Below are 16,755 nucleotides of genomic sequence, written 5' to 3' on the forward strand. Positions count from 1 at the left end.
CCGGTCCCTGCCCCTGGGCTGTGAGTGGGGTCCCGCTGCGCCATGGGGAGCTGGGAGCCCGGACTCCTGGGTTCTCTCCCGGCTCTGGGAGGGGAGCGGGGACTAGTGGGTACAAGAGGGCCCCGGCCAGGCTGTGCAGTGTGTGTGTCACAGTAAGACAAGGGTCTGGTTGTGTGGTGTGTTTGTTGCTAGGCTGTGTGATCTTGGTGCATTTGTTACAAGGGATCACAGCCTGGGGTGTGATCCCCTGTAATGTGTGTGTTAGAGGAGGGCTGTGTGTGTATGAGTGTTACAGGAGCTCATACATGGCTGTAGTGTGTGGGTGTGTTTCAGAAGCTCACACCCATGGCGAGGGCAGGTGCCCCATTCAGATGCCGAGATCTGGCCTCGGTGCTGGCACTGAACCAGCTGCCCCTGTCCCCCGCTCATTGTGCCGGGCCCTGCACAGCTCAGGTGCCACCTCCGCTGGCCACTACAAATGGTTCAATGTCAAGCGCATCAAGGGCCTGCGGGACGCGGAGCGCAGCCGGCTCTTCCAGAAGCTCACCGTGCTGCTGCATTTCGCTGGGAAAGGTACCGGGGCGGGAGAGGTGGATCCTGTGTGTGATACAGCCCCAGCCAGAGGGAGCGCTACAGAGCCCTGCCAGCTTCCCAGTGCCCCACAGGCCCAGTCACAGCCAGAGGGGGCACTACAGAGCCCTGCCAGCTTCCCAGTGCCCCACAGGCCCAGTCACAGCCAGAGGGGGCACTACAGAGCCCTGCCAGCTTCCCAGTGCCCCACAGGCCCAGTCACAGCCAGAGGGGGCACTACAGAGTTTTCCCAGCCTCCCAGTACCTGACGGGGCCCAGGCAGAGGTTGTGGCTACAGAGCCCTGCCAGCCCAGCCTTGACCACTAGCACTGACCCTGTTGCCCCTAACCCCAGCACCTCCTAACCTCTGTTAACGCAAGGCCAGCACCGTCCCTGCCTTCTGGAGCAGAGGATGCAGGTTTGTGGGGTAGCATTTCCCCTTCTCATCCTTTCTCCACTGGATCTTTCCTCTGTCCCACAGCATCTCCCCTAAGGGGGCTGAGTCTCTGCCCATCTCTCACAGCTGTTTCGCATAAGAGGGGAGCAGCCCAGTCCCTGTGGTTCAGGCGGCCTGAGATAACAGCTAAAGGTGGCTGAAGAGAGGAAGGGCCCTGGAACAGGTAGTTTGGGGCAGGGAGGGTCACCAGGGGCCTCAGGACTCCTGGGTCCCATCGCCAGCTCTGCAAGGGGGATAGTGGGTTATAGCAGGGGGGCTCAAAGTCAGGATACCTTGATTCTATCCCTGGCTCTGGGAGGGGAGTGGATCATGGTGGGTTAAAGCAGTCGGGGCTGGGAGTCAGGACTGCTCTCGAGTGGGGTCCCAGCTGTCTCTCCCTTGTGACACTCTATCTCTGTCCATTGCAGCAGGGGGACCCAACCCTGATTTCAACACCAACCTGGCCAACATCATTGAGCAGTGCCGGAGCATGGTCTTGACCAAAGCATCCACTGAGGTGGCCATCAAGGGAGGGGCACGTAGCTGCGTCCTGCCAGCCGGGCTCATGGGCTGCAGCCTTTTTGAATTCTCTGGGTCAGGCCAGACCATGCTGAGGTGTTACAGGGAAAAATTAAAACCATTATAAACCTATATGTTCCCCCTTCAGGGGACGCAGGATCTTGTACCTGGTATCAGGGTCTATCGCTGTGGAAGCAGCTGGAGATGTTGGTCCCACCCTTCTTCCACTGTGGTGCAAGGAAAGAAGATGGAGACAGAAAGACGTTCCAGAACAAAAGGTCAGTGTATGAAGGCTGGTTTACAGTAACTGGGATAACGGGGAAAAGGAAACAACTGTCATAAAACCGAAGCAAACTGGGATCACAAAACAAGGAGCTTGAAGCAAACTAAAATAATAAAATCCCCTAAAGTCCTGCTGCTGTCGGATGCTTTCTCTGGCTAGGCCGGGCGTTGGAGTGCGTCAGAGCCAGGACCTACTACCCCCAGACCTGGTGATGGCCTGAAGGGAGGAACGCTGGATTGTGCTGCAGGTGGACTCGGAGCCAATGGCAGGAGTACGGCCAGGAACCCTGGATGCGGCAGGTACGTCGATGGTATGGATGAGGATGAGCTGTCTTTCAGGATTCGCTGACTTGTGATCTGAGGGGCTGGACAGTCACCTCCCAGCAGGGCTGGTGAGTGTGGCTGGGAGGCAGGGCGAGGGGAGGGAGTCTCTGGGGGGGTGCTGGGCTGTGAGGGGGAGGGAGGATCTGTGTGTGCTGGGGCACTAGGGAGTTCAGGGGGGGTGCTAGGCAGTTGTGGGGCTGTGGGCAGAGGGGCACTGGACAGAGGATGGTGTGCAGGGTGCTGTGCATTTGTGGCAGAGTCTGGGGAGCACTGGACATAGTGGGTCTGGGGAGCTCTGGCCATAGGGAACCAAGGGGGGTGTTGGATGGGAGGGGCTGTGTGGCGCAGCATGGCCTGCCCCAAGGGGAAGGGGCACGCTGGCAGCACATGGCCAGGTGGGCCACTGTGTGTCTGGCAACTGCTGGTTTGTAAATAGTGCCCTCGCTCTGGGGACTGACCTCCCCATGCCATGCTCCATTGCCCCCAGGGGGGCCCACAAATATGTTTTGCATTGGGCCCACAAAAGGTTAATCCGGCTCTGGATGGGCTCAGTGGTACCCCAGTGCATCAGGTGGCCCCCCGAGGGGGGGGTCGCAACCCGACACAATGACATCAAAAGTAGGTCTAGAAATCAAAACTCTTTTGTCGCTTGAGTACCTGCCCTGAACCCTGCAGCACACCACCAGAACCTTTCCATTGTGCCCTTCCCCTTCCTCCCACTATCAGCCCTTACCAGTCACCTCTCACATCATCCATTTTAGTCGCCCAGAGGGTGTTAACTCAGATATGAAGCAATTAGCTTAACACAACTCAAAATGACTTTTTTCTACACATCGGTTGGATCTGGCATGGAGGTGATTTCTCCAGCTCAGCTTCACCATTGCAGTGACTGGTTCTAGAGACAGCGAGCGAGTTCATTCAGGTGATTCACTCAAGGTGTGTGACAGCCATACGCCTGTTCTCTGGGGGGATTTCTCAGCGGTTGCCCAAGACCGGACTTTAAAATCCAGAGTCAATAGGGTGCTTACAGCAACCAGACTCAAGTTGTTACCCAGCAGGGGGTGCTCTCCCTGACCAAGCAATGCTGGTCCCACTCACGGCTCCTTCATGCAGACATTGTGACTTCAGGAAGCGACGTGCTGAACAACATGGGACATTTTATACCATTTCTGTTGGATCGTGTGGCCTGGTCACTCTGCTGGGCAAAGCTGGCCTGGGCCAAATCAGGAAATGACCCGTACTCATGGCAGAATCTTGGAACATTCAACCAGGATAGGAGTTGTGTCCATTCTCATTGTCCAACGAGACAATGAGGCTATCGCAATCCAGGGTGTAATCCCGAACATTGGGGGAGGGACAGTGGCATCGCCTGCCCTGTAACCTGGGGGGCCCAGTAATGCTTTGCTGCGTCGCTCCCAACCCGGACCACTCACAAACAGCCTCCAGCTTCCGGTCTTACCCCGAGTGTCTGTGTGTAGCTCAGCTCAGCTCACACTCTGGCTTTCACAGCCTGGGTTATTACCGTAGGGTGATCCCAACACACACACAGTCCCAGATTTCCCCCCAGAAATGTGTGGCCTGTATTGTCCCCAGCCCTCTCCTGGACCGTCCTGATACAATAGGTCCGTTCCCGCTCCAAGGGGAGCAATATACATACATTTTCCCACCCCAAATGGAGTTACACACACAGTTCTCTTCATTTCAATTAAAGAAGAAAACAAATTTATTTAATACAAAGGTAAGGTTTAAGTGGGTACAAGTGATGAGGCATCAAAGTCAGAAATGGTTTCAAGAAAAAGAGAGAGAAAAACAGTTCCTAGTACTAAACTGAACAATCTAGACATGGTGCAAAGTGAAGTCCTTTATCCAGTGATGAGCTCCCAAAATCCTAATAACCAGTTCCCTACCAGGTACTCGGCAGCACTTCGGCGGCGGGGGGGTCTTCACTTGCTCCGGGTTTTCGGCGGCATTTCGGCGGCGGGTCCTTCACCCGGAGGGAGTGAAGGACCCGCTGCCGAAGTGTCGCCGAAGACCAGGTAGGGAACAGCGCGGTGAGTACAAGCCTAACATACCTGTCTCCCCCTCCCCCTCGCACCCATCCGACCCCAACCCATGTCCTGCCCCCGACTGCCCTCCTCAGAATCCGCAACCCATCAACCCCCCCCCCACTCCTTGTCCCCTGACCACGCCCTCCCAGGACCCCACCCCCTACCCAACCCTCCCCCGTTCCCCGTCCCTGACCGCCCCTCCCCAGAACCTCCACCCCTTCCAACCACTCCCTGCCCCTTATCCAACCCCTCCTCCCAGCCCCGGTCCAGCCCCCTTACCATGCTGCTCAGGGCAGCGTGTACGGGTGCCGCGCGGCCTGCTGGAGCTCGTAGCCTCACCCCCTTACCATGCCACTCAAAGCGGCAGGAGTTGCAGAGCTGCCCAGAGTGGTGACGCTGGAGGCACGGTGTGCTGGAGCTCTGCAAGGGGGGATGGGGAAGCGGGGGAGGGGCTGGGGGAGCCTCAGCTGGGAGCTCAGGCAGGCCGGACAGGCTGGTCCCGTGGGCCGGATGTGGCCCGCGGACTGGAGTTTGCCCATCCACCCGCCCCTTTAATAATTGGTTCTACACCGGCTTCTAAATTTATCAACCAGTTCTTGTGAACCGGTGCAAACCGGCTCCAGCTCACCACTGCCTTTACCACAGGTTTCCAGTAGCATTGCTGACTAAGATTTCAGTTCAGGATCAGTTCCTGAGGTCCAAGGACTACCCTTTTTTGTTTTTGTTGGTCCTCTTAGGTGATAACAAGAGATGAACAGGGAGAAATCACAAGAGGTGTTTTTGCCCCTCTCTTTTATAGTTCAGTCACCCTCTGAAATGCAGAATTTTCTCAAAGCGACCCCTAGAAATGTTCTCAGCTGAGGGGGGAGACACGAACATAGTGGGGAAGAGGTTTCATGCTCGGCTACAGACGTTAACTTCTCCTTTGTTTTTGAGAAACAGTTTTACCCACTCCCAAGATGTGTCTGGTAAACACATTTCAGTTGCAATTTCAGTTTATGTTCATAATTTTTTTATACAAAGTTGCGGCAAACATTTCACTATGATAATACTGGCCAGTAAGTTATTAGTTTTCAAACGATACCTACCTTATAAGGCATAATTTGTACAAAGACTATTATAGTCGTGTGTAGGGTTTGGATACAGGGATGTATTCCATCCCAGAGGCCTCTTGAAACTTTGGAAAACTCCAGTATCCCTGTGTAAAACGCTTTGTGCCGTTCCAGTTGGTGTCAGATCTCTGGAGTCATAGAGTGAACCTCAGCGCCAGTCAGTAACCTACCTCCACAAGCTACTTTCCATGGGCTCCCTGTCCTGTGCTCCTTTGGCCAGCCTTCAACAGTTAAACGGTTGACTTTTAAAATGGTATTTACATCCCTAGCAGAAATTTCCATCTAGAAGTTCCAACAATCTCTATGGAAAGACTCTTTCCACTCCTGAATGGCTCGGTCCTTGGAGAGTAGTTCACCAGAGACACATACAATGATTTGACTCATTTGCGCGGCCTGTGGGCATGGCTAACAGGAGAGAACAGTTGATGAAAGAACACTAACAGCTCTACGCACCTCTGTACCAGAGCTTGATTTTTCCCTACACGTCAATGATTACGTCAGTGATGTCACTTCATATGCGATACTCATGGAGGAATTCTGTGCCCCCTGCGCAAGCACAAACTTCGTGTGCTCCACATATTATTTTTCACCCTAGAGTAATTGATTTTGATGGACAAGCACTGCAATTACACCTTTTCCCCTCTAGGGGCTGCTGTGGCACAGGAAGAGAGGGCAGCTGGCTTACAGCTGGAGCAGCCAGCCAGAGAGGTGGGCTGTATCCCACAAAAGCTTATGCTCAGATAAATTTGTTAGTCTCTAAGGTGTCACAAGTACTCCTGTTCTTCTTTCCAGAGAGGGAGGGGATCAGAGGATACTTCACAGTTCTCTGCCCTGGCGTCAGGTGTGGAGGCAAGGAAAACAGGGGAGATGGACAAAATGGGACATATAGGGCTCCTGGGGGAGCTAGTGAGACAACATTGAGGCCAGGGGTGGGGATGCAGGGACACATGGGAGTGAAAGGGGGCCAGGGACACACAGGGATGGGGGGGATGCAGGGACACACGGGGACAGAGGGCAGATGTGCCTGACTCAGTGGGAGAGGCCAAAGGTGAGCCAGGGTTCCATATGGGAGGATTCCCAAGTCTCTATCAATCACTCTTCCCCTCTCCCACCAAATCCCCCTTGTCCATACTTCTCCCACTCACATCCAACAACTCCCAAAGTTCACTCCAAGCTCCTTCCCAGCAATTACTTCCCTCTCCCTCAGCTCCTTCATTACCCTTGGCTCTCCGAAGCCTTTGCACTGCTTCTGAGGGGTGCGGGAAATACATTTCAATATTGTAGTTTAAATGAATTATTACTCAACGTTCTGTGTTAACAGGTCGAGTAAGGAATCTATTTGTGAAAAATCACTTCCTGAATCTTTTTTGTTGTCTGTTGTTTGTATTGTTACAAACATAGTTGCTGATAGGTAGGTTGAAATAAATTACCAAAATAATTGAAACTAGTGTGATTATATTGGGTTATTTTGACAAATAAAATATGCAGAATTTTAAAATATGGTGTGCAGAATTTTTATTTTTGGCACAGAATTCCCGAAGGAGTAATGCAAAACGCTCTGTGCGCCCCTGCCAGTCACACAGTTCATCAGGCCTCATGGTCAGTCAGGCCTTAGTACATTTGGGCTGGTTTATCTTAAAAATTAACACTTCACATTGGCTTCTCCACACACCATTCAAATGCATCAGCTTCTTTAATAGCAAAGAAACACCTGGCTAGACAGACCTTTGTTACACATTAGGTAAATAGTTCTTCTTCATCCCATTTCTATTTAAAATAGACGGCATGAGCAGTTCCTGAGTCTTCTTTCAATCACACGCACCGGGCTGTCCCGCCCCTCGGACCAATCCATGCTGAGACAGGACTGCAAATCCCATCTCCGGATGTCACCTAAGAGTCACCCCGGCTCAAAACGAGGTAGGTGTGGGGGGGAAGTTCCTGACTCACTCCCAGCTGTGTGGGGGGGGGTGGGGAGGGATTGTCCTGGCTGCCTCACAGCTCTATGTGTTGGGGGGAGTTTGACAGAGAGACCTGGCTGGACCCCACCTAGATGCAGGGGTCCCTAATGGAGCAGGCTGTGACCATCTACTCTAAAATCCCCCCACCTGTCTGCTCTTCCCCACACTGCTCAGTTAAGTCCCATTCCCTGCCCTTCACAGTCTCTGCTGGGCACCATGGGGACAGGACCACTCCCTGGTCTGATTCTGCTGGCACTGTGCCAGGCCCGCCAGCTGCCAGAAGCCCCTCGGGCCCTGGTGGTGGCAGAAGGGCGAGTAAACTGGTGAGTCAACTGGTTCCAGGTGAGGTTGCCCAAGTGAGCAAAGCATTTGCCACAGTCAGCACACCTGTATAGCCGATCCCCGCCGTGAATGCACTGGTTATTCTCAGGTATTAGCTCTGTGCAGATTTTCTGCAGACAGTGCATTGGAATGGCCGTTCCTCAGTGTGTGCGCGCTGATGTCTTCACAGGTTTGAGCTGCGTGCAAAGCCCTTGCCACAGTCAGCACAGCGATCCGGCTGCTCCCCGGTGTGCATGCACTGGAGCTGGGTGAGCTTGTTGGCATTGCTGAACCTATTACCACAGTTGGCACAGCGATACAGCTGCTCCCCGGTGTGTGTGTGCGCTGATGTCTGGTCAGTGTACTGGCAATGCTGAAGCTTTTCTTGCAATCGCCACAGTGGTACGGCCGCTCCCCTGTGTGCGTGCGCTGGTGTATTCTCAGGGCTGAGCTCTGGGTAAAGCTCTTGCTGCAGTCAGTGCAGCAGTACGGCCGCTCCCCGGTGTGCGTGCGCTGGTGTGTTCTTAGTCTTGAGCTCTGCGCAAAGCCCTTGCCGCAGTCGGTGCAGTTGTATGGCAATTCCCCAGTGTGCGTGCGCTGGTGTCTTTGCAGGTGTGCAAACCGTGCAAAGCCCTTGCCACAGTCAGCACAGCGATACGGCCGCTCCCCGGTGTGTGTGCGCTGATGTATTCTCAGCTTTGAGCTCTCTGCAAAGCTCTTGCCACAATCACTGCAGAAATACGGCCGTTCCCCAGTGTGCGTGCGCTGGTGTATTCTCAGTTTTGAGCTCTCTGCAAAGCTCTTGCCACAGTCACTGCAGCAATATGGCCGCTCCCCGGTGTGCATGTGCTGATGTTTTCTCAGAGTTGAGCTATGTGCAAATCCCTTTCCGCAGTCGGTGCAGCGATACGGCCGCTCTCCGGTGTGCACCCGCTGGTGTATTCTCAGCGTTGAGCTCTCTGCAAAGCCCTTGCCACAGTCAATGCAGCAGTACGGCCGCTCCCCCGTGTGTGTGCACTGATGTGTTCTCAGGCTTGAGCTCTGGGCAAAGCCCTTGCCACAGTCAGTGCAGCTGTACGGCTGTTCCCCGGTGTGCGTGCGCTGGTGTCTTTTCAGGTGTGCAAACCGTACAAAGCCCTTGCCGCAGTCAGCACAGTGGTGCGGCCTCTCCCCGGTGTGCGTGCGCTGATGTATTCTCAGATTTGAGCTCTCTGCAAAGCTCTTGCCACAGTGTGTGCAGCGATATGGCCGCTCCCCGGTGTGTGTGCGCTGATGTGTTCTCAGGGCTGAGTTCTTTGCAAAGCTCTTGCCACAGTCAGCGCAGCAGTACGGCCGCTCCCCGGTGTGCGTGCGCCGGTGCTGCGTCAGTGCGAAGGGGTTCCTGAACCTCTTGTCGCAGTCGATGCAGTGATGGGGACCCTGGCCCATGGGGAGTCTCTGGTTTGGTCTCTGGCTGAGTTTACCCTGGGGATGGACGGTGTTCTGTGCATGGATCCCTCTGTGGGGTGCGGGATCCTGTGTTCCTGCTGCACTCTCCCCACATTCAGACTGTGTCCTCGTTCCTCCCAGGACCCCGTGCCCTGCTGGAGAGAGCAGAGGCAATCCCGGTGTTAGCTCAAAGTTAGGGCTGCAGGTTTGAGAAGGATGGAAAATGTCACAGATGGAGCGATTTCCCCATTTGTCTGTGACTGTTTTTGGGATGGGTGCCTCAACCTGCAATGGCGGATCCTGTCCGACAGTGTTGGACCCAATGCCTCGCTCTGGGCACTGAGACCTGGCCTGCGGGGTTCCAGTGCCACTCAGATTTGCCCCCGGTCCCTGTCATGATGGCGGGGGAGGCGGGTCAAATTTCAGTGTATGGCCTTGGCCCCCATATGTTCTCTACCGCAGGGGTTCTCAACCTTTTTCTTTCTGAGGTCCCCCTCAACATGCTATAAAAACGCCCTGGCCCACCTGTGCCGCAATAATTGGTTTTCTGCATATAAAAGCCAGGGATGGCGTTAGGGGGTAGCAAGCAGGGCAATTGCCTGGGCCCCCAGGCTATGGGGACCCCCACAAAGCTACATTGCTCAGGCTTCAGCTTCAGCCCTGAGTGGCAGGGCTTGGGGACCTGGGCTTCAGCCCCATGCGGTGGGCCTTGGCTTTCTGCCCTGGGCCCCAGCGAGTCTAATGCTGGCCCTGCTTGGAGGCTCCCCTGAAACCTGCTCATGGCCCCCTAGGGATCCCCAGATGCCTAGCTGAGAACCACTGCACTACCCCACACCAACCCCTCTGCACTAGGCCGGGGTTAGGGTTGCAGCTCTGGGAGAAGGGAGCTTCTTTGGGCAGCAAGTTCCCCCTGGGCAGGGCGAGGAGAAGGGCAGGTGGTGTAGAGGGGCTTGGGGGGGAGTAGTACACCCAGCCAGCCAGTCAGTTAGCTATAAAAATCCTTAGTAGCTGTTCCCTTTGCCTCACCTGTAAAGGGTTAAGGAGTCTCACTGCTATGCTTAGGTAAGACGAAGTGAGTGGGCATCTGGCCAAAAGAGCCAATGGGAAGGCCAGAAATTTTTAAAATTGAGTAAAAACTTCCCCTTTGTCTCTCTGTTGTTGTTCTCTCGCCTGGAGAGACAGGGCAGCAGCTGTGCTGTAAGAAGCTTGGGGCCAGGTATGAAAATCATCCATACCCACACCTAGACTTTCTCATTTGCAACTACAGCTATGTAAGTAGAACAGGAAATGTTTAGTTAGACGCAATCGGGTTTACCTCTTTATTTTGGGCTTGTGGAGGCGTCTGTGCTAACAGGTGCTTTTGTTTTGTTTTTGTAACCTTTAAGCTAGACCCCAGAAAGCCATTCCTGGTGTTTAATCCTTGCAGTTTTTTTATTTATTTTTTTTAATATCTAACAGTAGCCTAATTTTCCAGATGCGTTTTCTTGCCTTTTTTTTCTTCAATAAATCTTACTTTTTTTTTTTAAGAACATGATTGGATTTCTGTCTCTTAAGTGGTCTGTGCACGTTTTTCAATTAGCTGGTGGCAAAATCTGATTTCTTTTTCTTTTCCTTTTCTCAGCTCTTCCCCGGAGGGGGACTGAAAGAGTTTGGGGGGTATCCCACAGGAAAGAATTTCCAAGTGCGCCTTCCTGGGCTCTCAAAGGTGTTCTGCACTTGGGTGGTGGCAGCATTTACCAACCCTAGACCAGGGTTTGGTAAATCTGCAGCCTGACTCAGGGTGGGTCTACCCTATGGTGTTTGTGCAGCACCTAGCGCCTGCTCCCACATGCGCTATGAATGTCTTGGGTCTTGTTTTAAGCTTAAATTGTAGCATGCCCAGGATACAGGCAGCGCCTGGTACAACAGGGCCCTGATTTTGTTTTCAAATTGATTTTGTGTTTATTTCAATCAGAGGGGTTTATTTATGTGGTATTGGTTCTTCACTTTCTCCTGTTTTATAGCATGAGGCCTGTTCCTCAGTATTTATGCTGTTATAATTATATTGTTTTGAAACTAGTTCAGTTGAGGGGCTACAATCCCTTCATGTAGATGCAGTAAGACCGGTTTAAAGCTGCTTAGAACAATGTAGCTTATTCCTGTGGGGGAGTGAGTCCGTTTCTAGGAATTCCTTTTGAAGAAGTCATTTACTCTCGGCCTGAGGTTCCAGTCTTTTTGCAAAACTAAAACTAAACTAAAATCCTCAAGAAGGTGAGGATTTGGGCGGGAGGTGTGTGTGTGGGAAGGATTTGAGGGGATGAGCAGTCACTCAGGGTTTGTGTGATGTAACCTGGAAAACATGTCTGCATTGTGTCACAACCCGATCCCTGGCACTGCTGAGCTGGAAGGGGTGAATGGTGCCACCCAGCCTTTGGTCTACAGACAGCACAGACGGATTAGGGCTGAGGGCTGTGCTAAGCACTGACACTGAAGCAATGTAAGTGACAAAGGTTTCATGCCACAAAGAGCAGGAGGAGAGGGGATGTGACAAAGGCCATTCCACCACCCTCTCCCTCACACCCAGCCCATACACCAGGGTACTCGAAGTCATGGCCCGCAGGATGATTTAATCAGGCTCCCAAACGTGTCCACTCCCCCCACAGCAACTGCCTGGCACGTGGGGCAGTTTTAGAGCATTACAGTGAAACACTGCAAGTGCCAGAGATCTGCTCTACTCAGTGGCATCCTCTGCGTGGCATCACCTTACACTAGTCATATGTGACTGATCCTGCCCTGCGTCATTCCCAGCTTTCTCCTTGCTCACCGGGGACAGGTTTCTCCAGTCTGAGAGGTCACGTGCGAAGTGAAGTGGCAGAGAGGGGGTGGGGTGGGGTGGGAACCTGGAGAGGACAGCGCCTTCTCTGCCAAGGGCCAGTGACTCTGGGATGCTCTTGCAGGGGGCAGAGGCATGAAAAGCCATCTGAAAAGTCTCTAGGGCGCCCCTTACTTTGGTATGATTTTCTGAGGTGTGGGTAGTCTAGAAGGTGTTGTGGTCTATGGCCGGACAGGCTTGTCTTTCTACCCAGGTGCTTGTTTGCCCCCCAGCAGCCAGCTCACACAGTCTCTCTCTTTCTCCCCTCCTCCCCGCCACTAGTCCATGTACCCCGTGACCTCAGAGTGAGGGCAGGGGAGACAGGGCTCAGGAGAGCTTTCAGTGAGCGTCTTAGAGACAGCACACAGCGTCTCTCAGAAACTTCTCCAGCAGCCAGCACGCAGACTGACTGTGTGGTACACGCACAGTCTCTGGCTCTTTCACACTCACCTCCAAACACATACTTATATTACTATTGTTACTTCTTGGTACTTCCTATAATGCACATATATTCTCTGCAATTTTATTCTTCCTAAGTGTGTGACTTTAGTGTTTTGACTGGTCTATGCATTTCATGATTTTTATTTCTCTTGCACTTAAATTTAATTAGCAAATTCTAAAATACCTAACCTCTCCTGGCTGCAGTAATTATCTCTATGGTAACTTTAAAAAAAATTATAGCTAGGTTTTTTGTTTCTACTGGTGGCGCACATACCTCGGTGCACATAACAAAATTTATTTTGCAGATGGATGGAAAAAATGAGAGGGAACATTGCTCACAGCCCCAATGCCCTTTCCATTACACAGCTGGGGAAGCTGAGGCATGGTGGAGCTGTAGTGACTCACTTCTAGAACTGAAGGGAGATCTTCCGAATCTTACTGCACTGTCCTACCCACTAGATAAATGAGACCCCCAAAAACTTCTCTCATTCCCTCAGCATCCCTCAAATCTCCCACCCCACCATTGTCCCATATCACAATTCCACCCCTCTTCCCATTTCATCACAACCCCATCTCCGGTCCATTTCTTTGTTGGGGCTTTGAGGCCCCATCATATGTTGGTCAGAGATTACCAATGCATAGAAGAAATAGGAAGTATTTTAAGAGGCTCCCCTGGCTTAACCAGGAGATTTTTAATGACCTGAAATTCAAAAAAGAGTCATACAAGAAATAGAAAGTAGGTCAAATTACAAAATGAGTATTCAAAAACAACACACCAGCATGTACGGAGAAAATTAGAAAGGCCAAGGCAAAAAACAAAACTAAACTAGCAATATAAAGGGAAAAAACAAAGCATTTTACAAATACATGAGAAAGCACAGGAAAACAAGGACAGGCTAGGCCCATTCGTGTGTCCAGTTCTGGGCCCCACACTTCAGGAAGTATGTGGACAAATTGGGGAGGGTCAGAGGAGAGCAACAATACTGATTAAATGTCTAGAAAACATGACTTACGAAGAAAGTGAAAAAAATAGGTTTGTTTAGTCTGGAGAAGAGAAGGTGGGGGTGGGGAGAACCCCTGACAACAGTCCTCCTGGACATAAAAGGTTGTTACAGTGGAGGGTGATAAATTGTTCTCCTTATCCACAGAGAACAAGACAAGATTTTATGGGCTTCAATTGCAGCAAGGGAAATAGAGGTTAGACATTAGGAAATACTTCCAACCTCTGAGGGTAGTTAAGCACTGGAACAAAATTATCTAGGCAGGCTGTGGAATCTCCATCATTGGAGGTTTTTAAGACCAGGTTAAACAGACACCTGCCAAGGATGGACTAGGTAATACTTAGTCCTGTCTCAGTGCAGAGATGATTTCTAAGATTCATAGCTATCAAGGCCAGACAGGCTCATTGTGCCCATCCAGCCTGGCTTCCTGCCTATCCCAGCCAGAAACTCTCCCCCAGCGATTTCTGCCTCTGGCCCAGTAACTGCTGGCAGAACAAGAGCGAAGCTTTGAGAGAGAATTGCCGCATCTCCACCGACAGTTCCTAGCCAGTGAATCTCGCTCTGCCTTTACCGTCTACATCAAGGAGCGCTCCGCTAGCAGGTGTGTAAATCAGAAGGAACTGGATTATTATGACTCACCTGAGGAGGGGCTCTCAGGCCCAGAGTTTACCCTGGAGCCCTCAGCATCCTGGATCCAGAGTTCTGCCTCCCCTAGCTCGATCCGGTGGATTAAGTCTGGTTTGGAACCTGAAGAGCCTGTTTGGGAGGGAAAGTTTTATTACTAAAATGTTTGGGGGCAGAGACTTGTTTATATGTTTGCGCAGCACCTGGCACGACAGGACACCAACTCGCAGACTGCTTTAGAGGAAAGCGCAAGAGATCCCAAGCAGGAGAGTAATGAAATAAACCTTCCTTAGAGAAGATTTCGTCCAGTCTCTCACTTGTACTCTGAATCAGCAACGTCTACAACCCCTGTCTCACGTTGCAGTGGGGGCCGAGTTTAAAGCCTTGCTGGGCTAACTCTAGCTGTTCCATAGAAATATCCCATTCTGCAAACACCTTGGCCGCTATGCTATCCTGTGTCACTACGTTCCATAGGACAACTGTGTGACATGGATTTCCTTTAACCCACAGAAACACCAGTGAACACCCATTCGTCTCAGATTAAGAGACAGGGTGAATTATTTCACTTACCCAACTGTCTCCTGAAACATTTCTCATGGGAAAGACTTTGGAAGACGGGAACGTTGCTCCTTTGCCATCTTATAGCTGTTGAAACGTTTCGGGCATGTCATTAAGGCACATCGGCCACAACGTGTCATGGCAGGTGTCACCAGGTGGCGCCGTTACACAGACATTCCAGTTCTTTTGCATTGTTCTACTGTACAGTTGTTAAATGTACTATGTTCGTTCTTTTGGGGGAGGTGGGGAGCTGTTGCAGCAGCAGCGTTTTTTCCCTGCCTTGTTTGTCTAACTAGAATCAGGTCCTGAGGCAGAGTTGCTGCCCTCAACGTCTGGCTGGGATTCCTGGAAGAGATTGTTAGTCATGGGCTGTTTGCTACCACCACCGATGTGCCCTGACTGAGGTAGGTAATGCAAATAAACAAGTGACACTAAGCTTATCCCCAGGCTCTGTAGCCCTGAGTTCTCCTCCAACAGGGGCTGACCTGAAAGGGGCTGGCATGTGCCACCACTCAGTGATAGGGTGGCACATGGTAACCAAAGCCTCGAGGGTTGGTTTTACAGCTGTGAATAAATGAAGGGAACTCAGTCCTTACCCAGGGAAACGAGAGTCCAGTAATTCCTCAGCATCTGGTCCCGGTACAGCTGTTTCTGTGGCTGGGATAAGAGCTCCCACTCCTCCCGGGTGAAATACAGAGCGACGTCCTCGAACGCCACCTGGAGCTGCTGGCACAAGCGTTACACACTCAGCACCTTCCGCTCCAGCCCCCAGCCCGGAGTCTCAGCAGGGGACGCGGTTTCTAGGGGAGCGACTCCCAGGAACCCCCCGGCCCAGCAGCTGTAACCCAGGGAGACTCCCCCCGACCCCACACAGCTCCCCGGGGACTCGGGGCCCTGCTGGCCGGGGACAGGAGTCGCCCTCGGCTCCCCACGGGGCTCTGGGGCGGGGCCCGAATCCCAGGGCTGGGAACAGGCTCCTCCCCCCCGGCCGGAGTCCCGCCCCCGCCCCAGGCCTGTGCTCAGCCCCGCTCCCGCCCCGGCTCAGGCGCCTCCGGGCTCCTCTGCCCGGCCGGGGCCTCGCTCGGGGGAAGGGGCCGCGCCCGGCTCCGCGTGTCCGCCCGGCCAGGGCCCCCCCGCCCCGGGGCCCCAGAGCCGCCCCCCGCCCCAGCGCTCCGGCTGCTGCAGCCCCAGCCCCGGGGTCACTAGCGCGGGAGGGACCCGGGTCCCGGCCCCCCTCGGCCCCCAGCCGGGACCAGCCAGTGCCCGGCCGGGGAGTCCCCGCGCCGCGTCCTACCTGCGCCGGCCCCGCTGCAGCCATCGCCGGGCTCGGCCCCGGCCGCTTCCTCCAGCCGGGCAGCGACTTCCCGCCCCGCGGCTGGTGCCTCCCCGGGGCCGCCTCCAGCCCGCTCCCCGCCCTGGGGCTGCAGCCGGGATCCGCCCTGCGCACGGGCCGGGCTGGGACCCCGGGGGCCGGGCTGGCCCGGGAAGGCGCCGCTTGTTGGGATGCGGGATGCGGCGGTGTATCAGCACAAAGTGCTCTCGCTCCCGTTTTGCTACTTTGGGTGCACTGAGCATGTCACTCGAACTGAGCATGCCCAGTAACCTTCGTTGTAGCCACTGCCCTCTCTCTGCCCTTACTTCTACTTACCATTTGCTGCCTCCTCTTTGGGGGGGTTAAAAGGATTCAGGGGGCAAATCGCAGCGGGGGGGGGGGGGGGGCTGTCAGGGTCTGAGCAGGGGGCAGAATTTTACTGGCCTGGGGGGTTCAAGCTACTGTAGCTAGCGGCAGAAGAGGGGCTGAAGGGCAAAAATCGGTGGTGGGGGGTGAGAGCCGGGGTTAAGTGGGGGGGGACGACACTGCCAGACCCCGTGCGGGGACAAAACCCCTGTTTAGGGAGGGGGGGGGGAACAGTGACCCCGTGGGACGAGCCACCCACTGTGCTCGCTGATCTAGGGGTGTGGGGGGGCAGAGGCTGTTTTTGTTGTTCTCACAGGGACGCTGCATGTCAGCCTCCGAGCAGGGGGCGGGTTCCTGGGGCTGGGGTCTTAAAGGCACAGGCCTCCAATTCCTAGCCTGTCAAAGCTTAATCGCAGCTCCTCTCTATCCTATACAAGTGTTGCAGGGCCAGGGCCGCCCAGATGGGGGGGCCAAGTGGGGCAATTTTCCGCAGGGGCCCCCACGAATATGTCGGAGGCTGCCCCCTCTTCCCCCGGTGTCTCAGCGTGCCGCGTCCGGGAGCGGCCCTGGCGCACTGCAGCGCGGTGGCTCCAACGCTGTCCGG

The 16,755-nt window shown here is 53.8% G+C and overlaps 1 protein-coding gene across 1 annotated transcript in view; it reads right to left on the minus strand.

The window, feature by feature from the left end:
- LOC128836923 (zinc finger protein 14-like) overlaps nucleotides 1-16,022 on the minus strand; it is a 30,232-nt gene extending 14,210 nt beyond the window's left edge. Inside the window, 5 exon segments of the mRNA XM_054027657.1 lie at nucleotides 7,936-9,153; nucleotides 13,931-14,047; nucleotides 15,070-15,199; nucleotides 15,768-15,798; nucleotides 15,996-16,022. Coding sequence (XP_053883632.1) covers nucleotides 7,936-9,153; nucleotides 13,931-14,047; nucleotides 15,070-15,199; nucleotides 15,768-15,791 — 1,489 coding nt within the window. The 5' untranslated portion in view covers nucleotides 15,792-15,798; nucleotides 15,996-16,022.
- Between the last annotated feature and the right edge of the window lie 733 nt (nucleotides 16,023-16,755).

This window comes from Malaclemys terrapin, chromosome 4, assembly GCF_027887155.1.
Source record: "Malaclemys terrapin pileata isolate rMalTer1 chromosome 4, rMalTer1.hap1, whole genome shotgun sequence".
Lineage (NCBI taxonomy): Eukaryota > Metazoa > Chordata > Testudines > Emydidae > Malaclemys > Malaclemys terrapin.